Below are 14,731 nucleotides of genomic sequence, written 5' to 3' on the forward strand. Positions count from 1 at the left end.
TAGTTTTTTTTATCTTTCAGAAACTGCTTTGCTTCATTGAATTGTAAAAGTAAAACAATATAGGCCATTAAGTGTAATAATTTTTATTTGAGCCTTTCATTTAAAATAAATGGTTAAGATCGCAACAACACATAGGAAAGAAAAAGTAGGGTTGGGTGTGCAAGTCACCGGAGTAGCCATCAGAGGTGGCCTAACCACCCATTTGGCCATAGTGGTTCAGCCTCCTACAAACCAACTATTGGAGATTTAGGGGTGGTCGGCCACCCCTGTTGTGATGATGGTGGGAGACTGATAGTGGCAGTGCAACAATAAGGGGCAGCAGTAGGTCCTGCAACTGCTAGAATTATAGAGTTTTAGAATTAATTTAATAGCTTTTGGGAGACATCCCATTTGCTACATAGTCGTTTTGATAACCGGGTTGATCGTCATTGTAGCCGATGTTCCGATAAACTTGTCCATAGACTTTGGCCAACATGCTAGTTATCATACCAATTTTCGGCCCATTCCAGAGTTTGACAATGAAAAAGATCAACAACTAATTAGGAAAAAGTACCAGAAAATTGGCAAGTAATCTCAATTTGTTAGTGTATTTTAAGGAGTGCTTTTTGTGTGTAGTTTGAAAAGTGTTATGATGTAACATAAAAGTGATTTTTTTTTTTTTTTTTTGGTGAAGCGTTTTGTGTTTGAATTATTTGTTAATCCGATATTTAAATTAGTATCGTGTTTGAGAAAGAACGGAACACACTAAATCTGAGTTTTGAGCTTGGCCAAAAGTCCTTTTTACCTTACCGGAGCTCGGAGCTTGATATAACTACACATTTTTTATTTTCGGAGTGTATTTTTGCATTGTGGGGATATGTGGTCTTATAAGCCCAATTCCCAACAATATATATATATCGGGATCTTCTATAATTGGGTTGACTGCAATTCGGTCATTTCACGTAATGGGAGTTGTGGGGTCCACTTATTCTGAGCAAGTGGGTCATGCTTCCTTGTCTACCCGAAGCATGTGAGTCCTATAACCCCTCTCTCTGTGCTGCCCGAATTGTACTGTAATTCCTAATATATATATATATATATATATATATATATATATATATTAAGAAGTTGCTTGTCATGTTTAGTTACCGATATTTTGTTATGATTCTATCAGTGAGTTATATCCTGTAGCCTATGTAAGTTCTTGCTAGTTATGCATAATTTATGCAGTTGGGATTGGAGGTGTTTTTCTGCTAATTAATTACCTGCTATATCTCTCACAAGCTTATGTGGTTTCTCTCTAAGTAACTTATTGGAATGTATTTTCCTTTTCTCTTCGCTGGTGGCAGGTTTTGCCACATTGTCTTTGCGCTTTTATAAACATTGGAATTCTTAGCACCCACAGAGCTCTAGAAATCTACTTCAAAGGACCATAATAGAGTAGAAATCTAATGTGAACAATATACTTACAATTGCATGACATCGTACAAATGGTACTGGTTAGAACCCACAATACAAAATTCAGGATTCGAATCTCTAGCAATTTACTGTTTGAATTGCTAGTAATCCGTTTAGCAAATAGAAGAGCCCCTATAGGTCTCACTTGCCCTAATAAGTCTTGGATTTCCCACCCATGTGTTTTCGTAGGTGAGCCCAATATGAACTCTATAACATTTGTTGTCCAAACGAACAATAAAATTGTTGGGAATCTTTGTCCCAAAATACAGGTGACTGGCTTGGCTCTCTCTCTCTCTCTCTCTCTCTGTGCAATAATTTGTGTAGGGCCACATATTTATGAGCAGTTTAGAGCTGAAGTTAAACTGATGAAGTATTCTTCACTGCATGGAATAGTGAGACCGCCCATGGGATGGTCATATCCAAATTCTTCTTCAGCCAGGTTTAGCAAGTCTTGGAATAAAGGATAGTTCAGGTAAGCAATTGGAATCACAAACCTCTTCTTGAATTCTCCAACATAAACTGCAAAGTGGCCTTTTGGGACATCAATGCTTGTGGCTGAGATCATTCTGATTCTTGCTGAAAGAGTTCTCTGCAGCTTTTGCTTTGCATGTGCTATCCCCATCAATCGGATCCCCATGTTTGGAATGGAAAAGAGAAGAAAAAAAAATGCACTTTGAGAGGTTGATTGGATGACAGAAAAGCTTTAGTAATTGAATGCTTAAGTCTTTGAGTTGAGATGGCATCTTAGTACCTGAACTTATATATAGGCAGAGAGGTCAAGCCTTAAACTGGCTTCAATAGTGGGAGCTTGATTGAAGAATGTTGAGAGACATGTCAGGTGAAGTTATTGTTGAATGTTCACATGGTTTGCCTTGTCTCTTGCAAGAGATCATGCCCTACCATTTTGAATGGGGAAAAAGAAAAAGAGAGTTTCAACTTGTGAAATCATATTATACATGGTCTATGGGCTAAGTTTAAGCACTAGTTTTTGGTGCGAGACATTTACTTTTGGCATCAAGGACTTGTCTTGATCAGAGAGGATCTTGAGATTTATTTTGCATGTTCACATAAGCATTGAACTTAGTCTTGTGTCTTTCAGGGACTTTTTTGTGCCAATTAGCCAACCAACCTCTGGGGTCACTCTGATGAGTTCAGGCCCGCAAAATTTATCCAAAACAAGGTCTCAACTTGCGAAATGCCTGTTTTAGTTCAGCTAAATCATGAGCAAGTTGCCCATGACTCATTCTCTTAGACTCATCATGAACAACTAACTTGATGAGTTTAAACAAGGTTCAAGAAGCTTTTAACCAGGGCAGCAGAAAGGGAAGAAAAAAAAGAAAAGAAAGAGCTTCCATAAAAAAGTATATATTTCTCTTTTCTATCTTCTTCTTCTTTAAAGTACTACAGTATATAGTGATTGAAAACTATACACAGATGGACAAGTGAAAGATTTTACTGCTCTAGACCTTTGAGACATTTTAGATTTTACTGCTCTAAACTTTTGAGACATTTTAGATTTTACTGCTCTAGCCCTTTTGAAATGCTCATGTTCCATATGTTGTGTTGAGAGAGAAGAATGATGTGAAATTATGAGGATGACCAATAGGTAGGGGGGCCTTTGAGGACATCTGATGCATTCCAATTACGAAACAGTGCAGTTGCTTTATAGATGCCTAGTATCTAGACTCAAAGTTCCTGTTTGTGATGGTTGATCGGCATGATTTTCTAGCTATGGCCTATCAATTGAAATGCTAGAATTACCCCACAGACATGAAGAATATTCCTCCAAACAAATCATGGCTTGCTCTTGCTGGTTAGGTGACTTGGGTAAACTAGAGGTCTATACAAATAGCAAGGAATAAGATTTTATCTACTTGGTTGTTTGGTGCTTCCATTCAACCTAGCATCCCTTCAAAACCAGGCTCTAGACCACATGATCACCAACTCCCACTTGTTTGTTTCTCAAAACACCATCATATGAACTGCTAACTTGTTAATTCTCATTAGCATTGGTAGGGTTACAACTTACAACATGCATGCCATTGTCTAAATGCTATCAAATTCTTCAACAAACATGTAATATGGTGACAGATGGTTTATCAAATTAATATCCAAAAATATGATCCACATATTAGACTCTAGCTATCAACTTGTCATTCATCCAAATAGGTTTTTTGGCTACACATTCAGCAGCAGACCATGATCCATTGATAATAACTTCAATTGGTCCACAATAGTTGGGAGGCAGTATGAATAGTAACAAAAAATATAAAGTATGATTTCTATCACATCTCAGGATTAGTTGGGAGGCAGAGCCATGTGATTCCTCATGACACATGTCTTCAAAGAAGCCTCATTGCGCTTTACTCTTCACTACTAAATCCATGAACTTATGAAGAGCTAGCTATTCAAAGGATAGCCACTTAGTGCCATTACTTCTGTCATTTTCTCAAGTCTTATAGATTCAAGTCTTATGATTAGGTGAAATTTACACACCACAATGGAAAACCCTTTAAAAATGGAAATATCTGTATGTATCAGAAACCTAGAGAATGTACCCCTAAACCGCTTAAAATTGTGATAAATGGCATATTGAAGCACCTATAATTAGAACAAATATTTCCTCCAAATTAGTTGGAGGACTTCAACCCAATTTCTAAAAGTGTCATGTATTTCTTGAATATATATGAGAAGAATAGTGTTATATACTGGACAAGTATCTGCATTCTTTCCACTAAAGGTTGTTACGAAATTAGGCGCCACTAATTCTTCTTCAAGATCTTGGGATCCAATCTGTTAAGAAGACAACAACACACAAGTACGGTAAATAGTATTTTTAACAAAGATACAGCTCGATACGTTCCCAGGTAAGATTGGAGGAGTCACACCGGTCTCACTTAAAATCCAATCTTTCCTAGACAGAACATACACGTGTATTTTTTATTAGTACTATAAACACACACAAACATACACAAGACAAGAAATTTATACGTGGTTCGGCCAATACTGCCTACATCCACCAAGTTGCAGAGATTTCACTACTTTGGTAGAAAATAACAGGGAGACTTTACATGAGATATTTCAGAGAGAGATTGCACACAACTCTTCTATGTTGTGATTTGCAATTCTTATATGCCTAACACTAGACTTATCTCTCTATACCTTTTTCTCTCAACCTTTCCTTCTTTTTCTCTCTATACTTTTCTTGTCTTAGCACACGTGAAACATTGAAGCTTGATGCTCCTTATATAGGTGTAGAAGGGTTGGTGAGAATGGTTGGTGCAACAACCATGCATTATTCTTCCGACGGCTTGGTTGGTGCAACAACCTTTCACTATTGCTTTGACTGCTTGGTTGGTGAACTCCACCAACCATTTGACCCATGTGGGATTCATGGCTCGATTAATTCAAAGCAATTTCCAACAAAGGTGGTGTGACGTGATCTCCCAAGCCAAATAATCAATTTTCATTGACCAAATATTATGAAAGATCACGCCACATCAGTTTTGATGGATAAAATATTACAAATACTTGTCTAGTATATAATATTTCTCACTTGAGCAACTCATATTTTTTTTATTAATGCTATTTTAACGTGCTCTTAAAAAAAATGTATTCTTCATATGTTAAGAAAGACGTGACACTTTTCAAATACCGAGTTGAGAGGAAATTTTTGTCCCAAAAACTATGAGAAGTGGCATACCAATTACCAACCAACGTACGAAGGAAACAATGGCTCACGTTTGCCATAATCAAAAGAAATGACGCGGGCGTTCGTTAACTCTCTGGTTTCTCTTCCTTTTTGTCCGGGATTGGTCAGGCTAAGGAGATGGATCCTGAGGCCACAGATGTACCGAAAGCCCGCTTTTCTGTTCACATTCAAGAAACCAAAAGAAGGCATTTCGTTATCGGCTTCAAAAATCCTATGGGTAGTAATGAGATTCCTTTATTGTTTCTGTGATGACAATTGTGTTTTCATACTTTCCACGCAAAGAGATTCCTCTGTTTTGCTCATTAAGTTGTTCTTGCAGCACTTACCTCAAATAATTCGCATGAACCATCTTCTTTTTTCTTTTTTTCTTTTTTTTTAAAACTCCACAAAATTATTATTTTTTTACTTGAATTTGTCGTCAATTGTGCATTGGAGGCATTTTCCAATTTTACTTTTATTGCATAATGCAGAGGCTGAACTTGTAGACTCAAGAATTGATATTGGGTCATTGGAGATGAACTGTGTAGTGACTTTGAAGGATTAGATAGCTCCTGCCATGTTTGGATATATATATGTTATGTTATCAAATTTACATGCAACATTTCACTGGAAGAGAAAAAGATTCAGGATAACTATCCAAATGGGACTAATCTCAAATGTCTGAGCCATAATTGACAGCTTCTTATCATAAATTCACATGGGAATTTGGTTGTGTATTTTGAATGGTTTGGCTTTCTTTGAGGACACACTCCTTGTGCTCTTCACAGGGGTCTGTCGTAGTACTGTAGCAACATATGCACGCTCTTCACAACGGTATCCCGTGCAGCCAATGTACTCAAAGCAACCAATGCCGGTGTTTTTGGCCCACGACATGTTATTAAATGCAGTTGTCTTCTGCCTCCAAAGTTTTGTTTGTAATTGTAATTGTATATATCCACTGATATTTTTTTTTTTTATTTTTTTTATTTTTTTTATTTTTTTTTTTTTATGTTTTTTACAGCTTGAAATGTAATGTTGAGTTTATAGTTCCAAGGTTTATGTTCATTCTAACATGGTGAAGAAAGTCTGAAGTATATTTCTGTCAAGAAACAAAAGACCTACATGTCTCAACCATGTCCTTCCAAGGCTTCTATATCCAATTGTGTCCACAAGAATTTTCCATGGTTCATATCTGATATCTCTTTGATTTCAAGTGGGTCCGTTACGTTGTTGTTTGTTCTCCAAGAAAATGATGGTTGGTCATAATGTCCTCCACCAAATATACAGTCTCATTCACTACCAATTTCTCTATGATGATTTTGAGAACATCACCATGTGATCCTTGGAGTGCTTGTTTCTCTGACAAATTCCCACCAGATTGCCTCCACACCACTCACACACATTTCAGAGATTTTCTTAGACAACCTTCCATCTATAAATATATACACGATTTAGACATATTCCACAGCCAAATCATATCCTCAGTATCTCTTGCAGCAAATATTTTCTCCCTTCTCCCAAGTCATTTGTGAACTAGAGTCTCTTCCAAAGTCATAATATAAACACAAATGGCTCTTCTTCCTGGTATAATGCACGCTAAGAAGATTGTCTGCAGGTCTGTTTCTGGTCTTTCTAAAAGTGTTCCAAAAGGCTACTTTGCAGTATATGTTGGAGAGGATCAGAAGAAGCGATTTGTAGTACCCATATCATACCTGAATGAACCTTCATTTCGAGAACTGCTAAGTAAGGCTGAGGAAGAATTTGGGTTTAATCATCCGATGGGTGGTCTCACAATTCCCTGCAGAGAAGACATCTTCATCAATCTCACTTCTCGCTTGAATGCATTTTAGTGCAGGGTGCACTAACCTTGATCAAACTAGACACATTTCTTCTCTATGGCAGAGGAGGCAGAGCAGGAAATGTCTACCCACATGACAGAAATCATTGAAGTTTCTCAAGAAAATAGCTTTCTGGGAATCCATTCGCCCAGGACCATTCAGGTCAATGAATGCAGATGACTCAAGGTCACAATCTGTCAGTAGGCCAATGCTGTTCACATTAGAGAAGCCCATCAGGAGGAGTTCCAATTCTATAGGCATTGATTGGCCTCACTGGTAGTGGCTTGCAAGCAAGATGGACATGAAAATTGTTGGTCTGTTAAACATGAATTGTCTGATGACATTGACCAAAAGCCATCTCTTCAGTTTTGAATTAGGAGATTTGAGTTATTCCATTATTCATTGTAAAATTTTGCATTTGTCTGCAATGAAATTTAGGACTAAACTCTCCATGCAAATTATATGAAATAGAATCTTTCTTTCTTATATATAATTTCTTCTCTTCGATGGAAAATGTCATACAAGCTTCCACAATGTCTTTGGTTGTATAATTCTAGGAGCTAATGCATTATATTTGGACATTGGACATAATTGGATTGCGATTTCATTACATTATCATGTGCATAGGCTGGCTATCAGCGACTGGAGTGCCAATTTGATGTCTACCATCTGACAAGGGATGTGGAATCCTTGCATAGTCCCTTAATTGACATGAACAAAGAGTGTGGTTGAGAATGGAAGAGTGTTAAGTCGGGACCTTTACTTTGATATTATGTTATATCATCACTTATTCCAATAGTTTAAATGGATAAGAAATGGTAAATTTTTATCATTTAACTAATATTCTAACATATAATTTTGTGGTTGAACAAGGATAGGAGATATTGTTAACTGACACTGTCACTGGTTTATATGATCGAAATAGGCGTTGAGTTGATTGCATTCTTATTTCTTAGTTTACATCCTAGGTTTGGTTTGTGGGATGAGAAGCAGCAGGAAGAGATGTTTAGACAGAGATCATCATCTGAAATTGGGTGAAGTGAATCTTGTAAGGGAAAGCTTTATCTCGTTATACAGAACAATTGGGTATAGGTGGTTCAACAACACCAACCTTCCTATTGTAACCGGAAAAGTAGAAACAGCTTCCATGACCTTTTGCTCGCCTTCTTCATCATGTGGATTCACCTCAAATACGGCCTTCTTCAATATCTATATAAAAATCAAGCATAGCGGATATTATATATATGAACTGGTATTTGTCACCATGATCATCTCCTATGCAGCATCTTTTACTTACTTCCAATACTACTTCTTACTCCACAACAGTATCACCTATTAAAAAAAAAGAAAAAAAAGTAATTGGACAGATGCATAACACACCGAAAGATCAAGAGAACCCACAGCCACATACAAATATACCAAATAAAATCAGCTCACTAAATGGATTCAAAGACATCTTCTGGCTAAAAGTTGAGAGTGACTGCATCATGGTGTGGTGAAAGGCATACACGTCTTTTCCAAAAAATTGATCTTTTAACCATTTACACTGCTTGATCTAGACAGTATCCTGTTCAATAGAGTACTGTTGGGTGCATCAACAACATCTTTTAAGCCAAGTAATTTATATCCACACTCCTGCCTATGGTCTGAGGTGACTTTATTCCTAGGATTTGCTTTTTATCAACACATTACAAACTTCTCGTTCGATATTCCCTCTCTAAGCTATACTTGTATACTTGTTCCTTGCACAAGCCTATTGAGCCGCAGACTCAGATTTTCAGCCAACCCACCTAAGGACTTCAACTTACAATGTCAAATTACAGCCATTAAAATGTAGATGTAAGCAAATCCACATAAAAACACAAGATTGGTTTAGAGAGTGCAAAGAAAAAGATGAAAAACAGTTGTGCAAAAAACAATATCTCAAACTCCTCTTTTAGGATTTAATAGAAAATTCTAACGGAAGGGGACATTGCAAAAGATGAATACACTAGAAATTGAACTTTAGAAAAGACATTGTAAAAGTTGTGACAATTCATGGAGTTAAGTTTTTCTTAATTAAAACAATTTATTAAATATCAGTCGATATGTTAATGTATAGGCTGATTTATTTTGGGTTTTTTTTGGTGTTTGGTATTGATAGTACCTGGTATTGACAAGTGATATAAGAGTAATGCTATACTTTCCAAAAAAATTTCAAATTTGCTTTTCAAAATGATATGTGGCAATCCCATAAAATGGTGACACATTTCTTAAAATAATAAAATACATAGGCTTGTGAGTATGTACACATCATTTCGGAAGCAAAATTTGGAATTTTTTTTTGAGAAGTAACAGTTAAATGAAATAGAAGGGACTGGAAATAATGAAATATCATAGAATCACTCCAAAGAAGAAAAATTTAAACCGAAAGGTATCCTCTGTTTTACATAATGTAAGAGAATGTGAGAGAAACTGCATTGATTTCTTGTAGTAAAACTTTTTGTGGGTAGAATCCCCACTTGTACATCTACCAAAAAGAGATAAAGAATATACATGGTTACAAAATTGTCACTGCACGTTTATAACAATTCATGTAAGCGAGAAGTGAGATGAATGAAGATGTCTTCGCTGCAGGGGATTGTGAGACCACCCATTGGATGATCAAATCCAAATTCTTCCTCAGCCTTGCCTAGCAATTCTTGAAATGAAGAGTGGTTCAGAAATGATACTGGAACTACAAATCTCTTCTTTTGGCTCTCTCCAACATATATAGCAAGGTGGCCTTTTGGAACATCTACAAATGATGAAGCTGCTTTCTTTGCAAATGAGTTTGATCGACGGAGAATGTTCTTAGCGTTTGTAATACCAGGCAAGCGAATGGCCATTGCTATCTGCCCAGAAAGATGGTGAAGATCACAGATGAAAAGGGTGAGAAAGTAAAGGATTTGAGAGCAGAGGACTTGAGGAGTTGGTTTGGCTATGGAATGATATGTGTATGTGTATATATAGATGATTGGTTAGTGTGTGAAAATCTCTGAAATGAAATGAGGAGTGAGTGGTGCAGAGGCATTTGGGTGGGGATAATTTGTTCGAAACAAAAGCATTTAAAGGGTCACATGGATATGTCTTCCAACTCATCGTCAAGAACATGTTAGTGATGTAGACATTAAAAGTCGGAAAACATTTTGGGTATGCTTTTCTGGGAGAGCAGCCTACAAAAGGGCCCCAGTTGAAATCAAAGATAAGTGGATTGGAGCAACTTCTCAACAACTGGCTCACCTCTTATGACAGGTTGAGCATATATGTCAATTATTTTCTTGGCAAGAATATGTAAGTGGAGCTCTTCTATGATATGCCTTTTGGATAAATGATTACCAACATTTATGTGTTCCAACTAGCTGCAATTGGTCTTCTAGGTGGTGATCTAGCATAAAGTGAGTTCACTGTAGTGGTCATTTTAAAGGGGCTAGCTGAAATTTTGGCTAAGAGGCTGTTTTAGTGAGTTCACTAGGCATGGAAACTAATGAATTGAGAGGCTCTGTAAGGGAGATGGGCAGATGCAGTCTCTCCATGTGGAGGCTAATTTGGATAATGCTTGCATGGATTATGGGAATATTGGGTTGGAGAAATTGACTGCTTGGAGCACTCGAGCTTGATCCTCAGAATGTTGGTATATATATATTATGTCATCGAAATCAAAAGCTAGGCTTAGCTTGTGGGACAATATATATTCTAAGACAAACTTAAAGCTATCCAAATTGGTCTAAATCTCAAATGTTTGAGCCATAAGTGATTGATTGACAGCTTCTTAAAATAAATTCAAATCAGAAGCAAAGGAAAGGGGTCAATGGCCTTGGCTTTGCTGATGGCATTTCCCACCTTCAAAGTTTGAGATGTCTGCCAATCATATTTGCAATAATTTCCCCACTTCAATCGAAATTTGGTTGTGTATTTTGAATGGTCTGGCTTTCTATGAGGACTACCTGTAGGACACACTCCTTGTGCTCTTCACAGGGGTGTGTCGTAGTTCTGAAGCAACACATGAAATGCTCTTCACAAGGGTATTCCGTGCGGCCAATGTACTAAAGCAACCAATGCCGGGGATTTTGGCCCACAACATGTTATTACATGCAGTTGTCTTCTGCCTCCAAAGTTTTGTTTGTAATTGTAGATATCCAATGATTTTTTTTATGTTTTTTTTTTTCACAGTTTGAAGTGTAATGTTGAGTTTGCAGGAATAAAAGACCAAAAAAGTATGAAGTATATTTCTGTCAAGAAATAAAAGACCTACATGTCTCCACCATGTCCTTCCAAGGCTTCCATATCCAATTGTGTCCACAAGAATTTTCCCTGGTTCATATCTGATATCTCTTTGATTTCAAGTGGGTCGGATGTGATTTGTTCTCCAAGAAATTGATAGTTGGTTATAATGTCCTCCACCAACTATACAGTCTCATTCACTACCAATTTCTCTATGATGATTTTGAGGACATCACCATGTGATCCTTGGAGTGCTTGTTTCTCTGTCAAATTCCCACCAGATTGCCTCCACAGCACTCACACATTTCAGAGATTTTCGTAGACAACCTTCCATCTATAAATACAAACACGATTTAGACATTATCCATAGCCAAATCATATCCTCAGTATCTTTTGTAGCAAATATTTTCTTCCTTCTCCCAAGTCATTTGTGAACTATAGCCTCTTCCAAAGTCATAATATAAACTCAAATGGCTTTTCTGCCTCGTATAATGCACGCTAAGAAGATTGTAAGCAGGTCTGTTTCTGGTCTTGCTAAAAGTGTTCCAAAAGGCTATTTTGCAGTATATGTTGGAGAGGAACAGAAGAAGCGATTTGTGGTACCCATATCATACCTGAATGAGCCTTCCTTTCAAGAACTGCTAAGTAAGGCAGAGGAAGAATTTGGGTTTGATCATCCAATGGGTGGTCTCACAATTCCTTGCAGAGAAGACATCTTCATCAATCTCACTTCATGCTTAAATGCATTTTAGTACAGGGCGTACTAAGCTTGATCAAACTAGACGCATTTCTTCTCTGTGGCAGAAGGAGCAGAGCAGGAAATGTCTACTCACATGACAGAAATCCCTGAAGTTTCTCAAGAAAATGGTGGTCTGGGAATCCATTCGCCGAGGATCATTCAAGTTAAGCATATCTCCAATGAGTGCAGATGACACAAGGTCATGATCTTTCAGAAGGCCAATGCTGTTCACATTGGAGAAGCCGACCAGGAGGAGTTCCAATTTTATAAGCATCTTTTATTTTCAGGCATTGATTGACCTCACTGGTAGGGGCTCAAAAGCGAGATGGACATGAAAATGGCTGGTCTGTTAAACATGAACTGTTTGACACCATTGACCCAAAGCTGTCTATTCAGTTTTGAATGAAGAGATTTGAGTTATTTCATTATGCATTGTAAAATTTTGCATTTGTCAGCAATGAAATTCAGTAGTAAACTTTCCATGCAAATATATAAAATAGATATCTTTCTTTCTTATATATAATTTGTTCTCTTCGACCAAAAATGTCATACAAGCTTTCACAATGGCTTCAATTGTATAATGCAGAGGAGCTAATGCATTAATATTTGGGTCATTGGACTTAATTGGATTGCCATTGCATTACATTATCCGCAACCTTGTGTGTATAGGCTGGCTATCTGCGACTGGAGTGCCAATTTGATGTCTACCATCTGACAAGGGAAGTGAAATCCTCGCAATAATCCCTTATTGACATGATTTAAAAGTTTAGATGATCAAAATGGAAGAGTTCAACACATCAAAAAGCTTGTTTAAATGATCGAAATAGGCATTGAGTAGAATGCATTCTTATTTCATAGTTTAGATCCTGCATTTGGTTTGAGGGATGAGAAGCAGGAGGAAGAGATGTTGAAGTCAGATCATATGGACAGAGATCATCATCTGAAATTGGGTGAACTCAATCTTGTAAGGGAAAGCTTACAATTGGGTATAGGTGGTTCAACAACACCCATGGCTTTCTTGAACTTCCCCCCATTGACTCCTCTTCAAAGCTTTACTTCTCCTTTTTAAATATTTTACCTTCCTATTGTAACTGGGCTTTAGTATGTCATCTCCATCTTACTTATTTATTGTCCCTTAAAAAATGACCACATGTCTTAAGCTTGCCCTTTGTCCAACAGTCACTTAGTTTTTCTCTCATATTGATATCAACATGAGTATCCTGCTTCTCTTCCAATCTCTGGCTGGTCCTTCATTAGCTTATCTTGAAAGTTGTAGGGCATAGTGTTTATCAACATATAAACACAAAAAAATTTTGCATGCCAACCTTTGCTGATTAGTTGGAAGACCAACCCATGTGATACCCTCATGAGATATATCCCAGCAAATTCCTCTTGACCACTTGCAGGATTTTTCACATACCACTTCCATCTATAAAAACATACATATCTATGGTCTCAACAAACTCAAGCCTTCACATTCTCTATTGATAGCTTTCTTGAAAGAACAAATCCTCTAGGATCTCTTTCTTCATTCTTTTCTGAAAATACATATAAAAACAAAAGCATGGGAGTTCGTTTGCCGGTTGTTGCTCTTGCTAAGCAAATTGTACGCAGGTCTGCTTCGACTGCATCTAGAGCAGCTTCAACATCATCAGATGTACCAAGAGGCTTCTTTGCAGTTTATGTTGGAGAGAAGCAGAAGCAAAGATTTGTGGTTCCCGTGTCCTACTTAAACCAGCCTTCATTTCAAGATTTGCTAAGAAAGGCTGAAGAAGAATTCGGGTTTAATCATCCCACTGGTGGTTTGACAATTCCATGCAGAGTAAATACTTTCATTGATGTCACTTCTCGCTTGAGTTGTTCATAATTAGAATCTTGCCAATACATTGTAAATCAATTTTTTCTTTTTCTTTTTCTTTCTGGTTTTCTGCTATTTGGCAGAAAAAAAAAAAGATCTCTCCATTTGAAGAAACTGTTAAATAGAATCATTGCTTTTTTTCTTTTACATAATCAGTGTCTATTTTTTATTTTTTGTTAAAGTATTACATAAATAATTAAAACACAATTTCCTATTAGCTTAAGCTTTGGGATAAGTGGTAATTAAACATAGCATAAAGCAGAGGTCCAAACAATTTGATTTCAATTAAACAAAGCTCTAAGCTTGCCTAGTCAGAACATCATATGTTTTTTATATTATATCATCTGTCAATCAGTCGAAAATGATGTCTTTCTATTATATATAGCAGCAAGTGAAGAAAATGGACATTGGTAAGGCATGAAAGCTAATGAATGAGATGCTATGTAGGGAGATGGGCAGATTATGGGAATTTTGGGTTGCAGAAATTGGCTGCTTGGAGCACTTGAGCTGGATCCTAAGAATGTTGGTATATGTATTATGTTATCAAATTCAGAAGCTAGGCTTAGCTTGTGGGATGTGATTGGACAGCTGAGCGAGTTGTAGAAAGGAGGGTGAGAGAAATATTTTTTATGTAGTTGGATGGAAACCAGAAGTTAAATTGGATGAAAATTAACAGTGAAAAGGAAGCTGTTAAGAGAGAAGACTCTGTAGGCAATTTAAAGATAACCCTGATGGCCTTAATTTCAAATTTTGAGTCACAAGTGATGCTATGGCCTGTTGTTATTAGTTGCTAAGGAAGGGAAAGGATAAATAGTCTCTATTCACTGACATTTGACTCTTACAACTCATTTGGTAGCATGGTGTTAGAAGATTAAGCTTAGAAATGTTCATGTTCATGAAGTACATAACTGGAACAAGAATGAAGC

The 14,731-nt window shown here is 36.9% G+C and overlaps 5 protein-coding genes across 5 annotated transcripts; 3 read left to right on the plus strand and 2 right to left on the minus strand.

Annotated features, from left to right (window-relative positions):
* Positions 1 to 1,771: 1,771 nt before the first annotated feature.
* Positions 1,772 to 2,074, minus strand: LOC132170166 (auxin-induced protein 15A-like). The gene has a single exon (XM_059581062.1). It carries the CDS (start codon positions 2,072 to 2,074, stop codon positions 1,772 to 1,774), a length of 303 nt encoding a protein of 100 aa, XP_059437045.1.
* Positions 2,075 to 6,649: 4,575 nt separating this feature from the next.
* LOC132182034 (auxin-responsive protein SAUR22-like) lies at positions 6,650 to 7,320 on the plus strand. The gene has a single exon (XM_059595246.1). It carries the CDS (start codon positions 6,697 to 6,699, stop codon positions 6,976 to 6,978), a length of 282 nt encoding a protein of 93 aa, XP_059451229.1. The 5' UTR covers positions 6,650 to 6,696; the 3' UTR covers positions 6,979 to 7,320.
* Positions 7,321 to 9,452: 2,132 nt separating this feature from the next.
* On the minus strand, positions 9,453 to 9,939 carry LOC132181942 (auxin-responsive protein SAUR23-like). Its single transcript, XM_059595166.1, has one exon. It carries the CDS (start codon positions 9,831 to 9,833, stop codon positions 9,528 to 9,530), a length of 306 nt encoding a protein of 101 aa, XP_059451149.1. The 5' UTR covers positions 9,834 to 9,939; the 3' UTR covers positions 9,453 to 9,527.
* Positions 9,940 to 11,678: 1,739 nt separating this feature from the next.
* Positions 11,679 to 12,140, plus strand: LOC132170174 (auxin-responsive protein SAUR24-like). The gene is made up of 2 exons (XM_059581068.1): positions 11,679 to 11,895; positions 12,013 to 12,140. The coding sequence occupies exons 1-2, from the start codon at positions 11,679 to 11,681 to the stop codon at positions 12,138 to 12,140; spliced, it is 345 nt and encodes a 114-aa protein (XP_059437051.1).
* A 1,371-nt stretch (positions 12,141 to 13,511) lies between these two features.
* Positions 13,512 to 13,814, plus strand: LOC132181996 (auxin-responsive protein SAUR21-like). Its single transcript, XM_059595213.1, has one exon. It carries the CDS (start codon positions 13,512 to 13,514, stop codon positions 13,812 to 13,814), a length of 303 nt encoding a protein of 100 aa, XP_059451196.1.
* Positions 13,815 to 14,731: the final 917 nt, after the last annotated feature.

This window comes from Corylus avellana, chromosome ca1, assembly GCF_901000735.1.
Source record: "Corylus avellana chromosome ca1, CavTom2PMs-1.0".
Lineage (NCBI taxonomy): Eukaryota > Viridiplantae > Streptophyta > Magnoliopsida > Fagales > Betulaceae > Corylus > Corylus avellana.